The sequence below is a fragment of the Fringilla coelebs genome, assembly GCF_963513975.1.
Source record: "Fringilla coelebs genome assembly, chromosome: 21".
NCBI lineage: Eukaryota > Metazoa > Chordata > Aves > Passeriformes > Fringillidae > Fringilla > Fringilla coelebs.
In genome coordinates, this window is record NC_140047.1 from 12,059,915 (window position 1) to 12,065,914 (window position 6,000).

At 53.3% G+C, this 6,000-nt stretch overlaps 1 protein-coding gene across 7 annotated transcripts in view; it reads left to right on the forward strand.

Annotated features, from left to right (window-relative positions):
* Nucleotides 1-4,960, forward strand: part of MVB12B (multivesicular body subunit 12B) — a 56,685-nt gene extending 51,725 nt beyond the window's left edge. For 5 of the 7 annotated variants that reach the window (XM_084219939.1, XM_084219941.1, XM_084219936.1 and 2 more), the window contains one exon: nt 250-4,772. In XM_084219939.1, the coding sequence (XP_084076065.1) occupies nt 250-336 (87 nt within the window). In that variant the 3' untranslated portion in view covers nt 337-4,772. Of the gene's footprint in view, nt 1-249; nt 4,773-4,841 lie in introns of those variants that run through there. The other 2 variants (XR_014616673.1, XR_014616674.1) reach the window with 2 other exon arrangements.
* Nucleotides 4,961-6,000: the final 1,040 nt, after the last annotated feature.

Below are 6,000 nucleotides of genomic sequence, written 5' to 3' on the forward strand. Positions count from 1 at the left end.
ATGGACAGGATGAGCGTGGTCACGTTTGTGTTAATGTGGGGTTTTGGGGGAGGGGGTGAGCCCTCCCTGGGGAGTCACCGATGTGGAGTCGGGTGGTGCCAGCAGGTTCACCTGGCATGGCCCTGTGTGGGCCAGCTGTTGTCAGCCCTGGTTTTTCTCTCATTCTTCTGCTTCTTGCACTGTGCCGGCCCAGGCAGCGTGGTGTGTGGGTCAGTGCTCCAGGTTGCCTCTCTCTGCTTTGCCCCGCAGTACGACTACAGCTTCCGGACGGAGCAGAGCGCGGCGGCGCGCCTGCCGCCCAGCCCCACCCGCTGCCCGCCGGTGCCGCCGTCCTGAGGGCCGCGGCCGGAGCGTGTGTGCGTGCATACTACTGAGCAGGACACGGGACACAGCGATGGAACCATCCCGGGGCCTCCCGTGTCCGGCCACCGCCACCACGCCGCGCTGCACCGCCCCTGCACACACCGCTCCTCCGTGGGCACCGTGGCCCCTGGGCAGCTGCCCCCTACCCCCGCTGCAGACCCCTCTCCACGTGAGTACAGGACTGAGGACTGAGAGCCTGAGGCAGCCCCTTGCTCGTCCCCGCTCTGTAACCCTGCTGCAGGACAGTCACAGAATCCAGAGCTGTAGCAAACCTCTGCGAGCGCAGCCGGGAGCTTGCGGAGCATGGAGAGACCTTATCCCCGAAAGGAGCAGTGAAAGGCACGGCTGGGTACTGCCACGCCAGCTGCCGCGGAGCTGCTTGGCTCTCAACACCTTGCAGCAGGAGGCTCCTGTGGCACCCAGTCCAGTGCAGAACTCAGCTGCAGTGAATGCCAATCCCTCCGCCACGCTCTGGGCACAGAAGTTCCGCTGTGGCTGGGATCAGTCTCAGATCCACTGTGGTCACTGGATTTGCTTAGGCTGGGGGAGCCGGGCCCCTGGCTCTCCCTGGGCACTGGCAGGGTGCCCAAGGTGCACTTTAGATCCTGAGATGAAGCACCTTGGCTTTGCACAGGGTGTCCATCTGTCCATACGCATCTAGGGCAACAGGCATCCTGTGTTTCTTTCTGGATGGATGCTGGCAGCGACGCCCTGGCAGACCCTGGCAGTGCCCCGCTGACCCCAGCCTAGCTGCCTGTGGACCTGCTGACAACTGGGATGCCATCACCTGCCCGTCATTAAGACAGTTCTCTAACATGTTCCCTGCTAGCTGCTAAAACAAAAGAGATGTGCCTGTTTCCTGGGCATTCATGGGGAAGCACTGAACACTGACATGGCACAGGATGAGAGTGGGATGCATTAAACCCTGACCTCTGCCTCCCTGTGATCGCTGACCGGGCTTGCTCCAAGACAAACGCGTGTCTTGAGAAGTCCATTGCTGTAATAAGTTATTTACAAGTGCCCATCTGACTCTGTGCTGCTCTTTCAAGTCTCTGCTGTAGAACAAAGTTACATGGCAGCAAAATGGCAATTTTGGAGTAAGAGTTAAAATGTACAATTTTTTTGTATTGTAAAATACTGATTCCCAGGCCCCACTGAAATGCAATTGCCATAGTAACAGTAACAGTGCTGTTGCTCTCAGCCTGGGTCTGGTGCCCCGACCTACTTTGCACTCCCTTGGATTGATCTGGCATTTGCTAGTTGCACAGAGTGGTAACTAACAGCAGTATTTGTACTGTCAGCTAATATTTTTTATTTGTACATAAGTAAAATAATTCTTGCCCAAAGATTCATTTCTGGTTTTAAGGCACTGCACTGTACTGCTGGGATAAAGAGCACAAAATACATTTGGGACAAACTGAGTCCAGATCTTTGCTTCAGCTTCTTCCGATCAGGTAAATAATTTTCTGGAGCTGTGTCTGTAGAGTGGCCTGGTGGTTGGAGAGCAGAGGCCAATTTGGTTGCATGTACATTGTTTCTGGGCAAAAGAGTTAAAGCTGTGCACCAGCTCTGGAGCCCTTGGGTGACCCCCTGGAAGCGCTCATTTACTTGGAGCTTGCACCACCATTTTTAGTTGTTATTTATCCTGCAGTAAAGAAAAGCCAGACCTCACTGCCAGGCCTCACAAAGGCCAGATTGATGATGCCGACGTCGACAAATGAACATACCATGGCAGCTTGGTCATTCGGCTCAGGTTCACTTCAAGTTCAAATCCACTCTGTGCCGTAGTGCTGTGCCCATCTCATCCATCTTTTGTCTTTCTATTTTTCTGCTTGTAATTTGTTCTGTAGTTTTCTGTGACATCCGTTTATAGCTCCTCCTGTGGCTCAGTGGTCACGGCAGGTAGGCAGGAGCCATTTGCAGCAGTGCGTTCCTCATAGCTCTGGGACAAGAGCTGACCTTCCCTGTTCATGGTGGAGGAACGAGGGCTAGCACAGGGCACAGCACAGTCTGCAGAGCTCCAGGGCAGTGCCTGCCACTGGGAGATTGAGAGACAGCTGCCAGTTCCTGCTGGACCCTCCTCTTCCCAGGAGGGCAGGGCTGCAGCGGACGGGGGGCTCAACAAGGAGCAGGTTCTGAGAGCCACCGAGCCCCATGCTCAGTGCCACACTCCCTGGATATGGCTGGGGAAATGGGTGCAGAGCTTCAAGTCCTTTATGTAAGAGAAAATCAGTGCTTTAGTATTTGTACCAACTGCGAGGTTTGCTCAGCTTGCTCTGCAGTGACCTACAGGAAACACTGGATACTTGAAACACTGGCAGGATACGCGGCTGGGACAGACATTTACATCTTCAGGATATATTTGTATACTTCTCCCTCTCTCACACTGGGCCAGCAAAGCTGCTTCAGGACTCACCTGCAAAGAACCTTGAGAGATGAGTTTGCCCTCCTTGGTGTGGTCCTGCACCACGGCGCTGCGGGGACAGCCTGGTTCAAATGCACCGACAGGACAGATGCAGTTCCTGTGGGGCAAACACAATGAAGGTGTTTCGAACAAAAAGCTGCACCTGCTGAGAGCCAGCTGAGCTCTCAGGCCTGCTAACCACAGGCTGGAAAACTAGGCAATTCCAAAAGGGAGAGGGCTTGGAGCCAGTGCTTTGGAAGCACAGCAAGACACAGTGCAGGGTGGTTGACTGTGTCAACTTCTCAGTCCACTGATCAGAGGAAGCTTTTTTTATTGCACTGCTGAATTCCCAAGACCAGGACTGTCAGGTCAGCATTTCCACTGGAAGGTTTTATTGGCTGCTCCATAACGTTTGTACTCACGGCAGCTCATTGCAAGGCTGGTCCTTGCAACCTTACACTGAGTCCTCCATGCTGGCATGTGCCATGGCCAGTACCAGCATCTCTCTGCATCTCCCTCCCTGTCCAAGAGGTGACTGTGGAAGAATTGGCCCAGGCAATAAATGTTCAGGGCATCTGATGTGGATGTTGTCTGGCTGAGGAGAAACCTTCTGGAGCATAAGGGGAGGGGAGGAGTCAGTGGAAAGCAACAGAAGTGAATTTGCAGAGCTTTACCAGATGTTCTTGGCTATCTTGCTTGAATTTGTAGAACAAAACTGGTCTCTAGGTAGTTTAATCTTGTGGCTGATGGAGAAGTTAGTTTGCCAAATTATTATACATCTGCAACAGAGACAGAAAAGCAGCAGTGAGGGGTTTGCTTACTGTAAAATACGCCTTCTGATGTGAATTCCTAGTGACACGCTGCCTCCTGGATTCCTCACGGCGAGAAGCTGGTCATGTGCCAAGGTGACTTGTGGCCACCCGGGCCAGGCTGTGCTGTGTTGATATGGGAAGGCAAGAAGTTAGTCCAAAAAGTGATGTAGAGTGTGAACTTCGTGATAAAATTCAAGTGTGAATAGTTGTAGCAGGTGTCTTCCCTTACGGGAGCACCTCGTATCTGTAGTTCCATAGGAGTGAACTGTGTCAGACTTTTCCTGTGACTGTCCCTGCGTGTCCCCACGGCGTTTGTTAGAGGTTTCCTGGGAGCCTCCTGTGCAGTGGGAGGTTGTTGGTAGTCTGTAGCATTGGGCTTGTTTGGTTTCACACCCACCACTGCTCCCTCAGTGTCCTGAGCTCTCCAGACTGAACCCACATGCTGCCGAGCCTGGGGAATTCCTGTCGTGGGCACTGCACGTGCCAGGTAGGTGCTAGTGGCAAGGGCATGCCTCCACGGGCCTTGGCACCTCCTCTTGTGCGGGGCCTGGAATCTCCTGGCAGGAGGGGAAATGGGATGGAGCTGGCAGTCCCATGCTGGCTTCAGCTGCCCTCCGCTCCCCGGGTGACTCGGGGTCTGTCTCCCCAGCTGTGCCCACGGCACCCCCAGGAGCCGCAGAGCTGTTCCTGCTCCTCCCGAAGGCAGGCACGCCTCGCTACACCCAAATGATTACCTCAGCCTTGGAGCCTTGCTGAACAGCCTGGAATCCTCCCAGCAGCAGGAACCCCCAGCAGCAGGGCAGGGCAGCCCAGCCTTACTGCCCGGGCTGGGGCACACAGGGGGCACGGCTGCTCCTCTGCTCACAAACAAGCTCTGCGAGGTGCTGCTCGGTTCAATCACCACAGGGAAACCAAACACTTTGGATATTCTGGTCATTTGTTGTGAAATTGTTTCCTAACAGCAACAGATTTAAATGTCATCATACAAATGGCAGAGAGAAACCTTTTGTGCGGTTGCAAGGTGGTTTTGTAAGATGGTTGGGTTACTGAAAGTGATTTTACTGTGCATTAATCTTATGAATGTTACTATGTTTTATATTTATTTTAGATGACCCTCCTGTATTTTACAAAGGGAAGTTTCATTGTGTGATAACTGTCTGTATTCTTAATATAATTTGTTAAATGAAACTTGTTTTAATCAGATAATTCTGTGTGCTTTTGTGTTTTAATTTTCTGACTGAAACAACTACCTGGATTGGAAGAGTGAACTACAGAGGTGCTATAGGGAACCTGCTCTTCTTTGTGGGCTTTTTTCCTTGGAAATTGGATGTAAAAAGCCTTGGAAAATGTGTCCAGAATGTCTTGCTCTACAGGTATGCCGCAAAGTCAAAACAAACTCAAGTGACGTGTTTTATGGGGCAGGACTGGGTGAAGCCTGGCAGGAGCAATCCTCAGCCCAGCCATGGTGCAGCACTGGCCCCCTGGGCTCAGCCCGTGGCCACAAGCCTGGGCTGCAGTGGCCGCTCTGGCAGCAGTGCAGGCTGGTACCTGCATGGCTGGGGGCAGCAAGCCCTGAGGGAGGTGGGCTGCTCAGCCAGGGGAGCCTGATACTGCACTAGGCTGAAAATTGTTTTTCTTTGTGCTAAGTTATTATTCTTCTGAACTTGACCCAAGCTAGTGGTGCACAATCTGACCTCTGGCATCTTCTCACCCCAGACAGTATTTCTGTCTCGCTTATTTTGAGTGCTCTTTGAATTAAGGGAGATTAATACCCAAGTTCCCGACATTCTCTTCAGGCATATGTTTTTATAACCTTTGGAAAGCAGTACCACTTGTTCCACAAAAAGCTCAGAAGCAGCATCTTGTGGCTGCCGTGGGAGTTGTCACCGGCACCTGATTGAATGTCCTGGCTGGGGAGGAGGGGTGTGGGGAGGACATAAACCAGAGTGGGCCCGTCCCGTGCCAGCCCCTGGCGCCCCGGGCAGAGCCAGGGCTGTGCTGCGGGCGCCTGCCAGCACCTCTTCACCTGCTGGGTGTGAGTGTGGGCTCAGTCCTGAGCACAGCACACCCCGGGCCTGCCTGGGGAACCCTCATCCCCAGCGCTGGGACTGGAGCTGGCTTACCTCCATCATTCACAGAATTTGGGTTCTAAGGAAAATCTCTCATTTCTTCTGCCCCGCTCAGTGCTTTGAGACATGGGAGCAGTGGCTTCTCTCTGGAGAGGCGTCCTGTGGCCATTCCTGCCCCAAGGAAATCCTCCCAGTGCCTGAGGGGAGCAGCAGGCAGGGGCTGGAGGCGGCTGGCGCAGTCCCTGTGTCATCAGAGGGTTCTTTTTGGCTTTGTGAGCCGGTGGCTTTGGTGGTGTTTTGTTTTCTTTTCTCCTCTCCCTCCTACAGCTTTAAAAATTAACTTGCCTGGGGA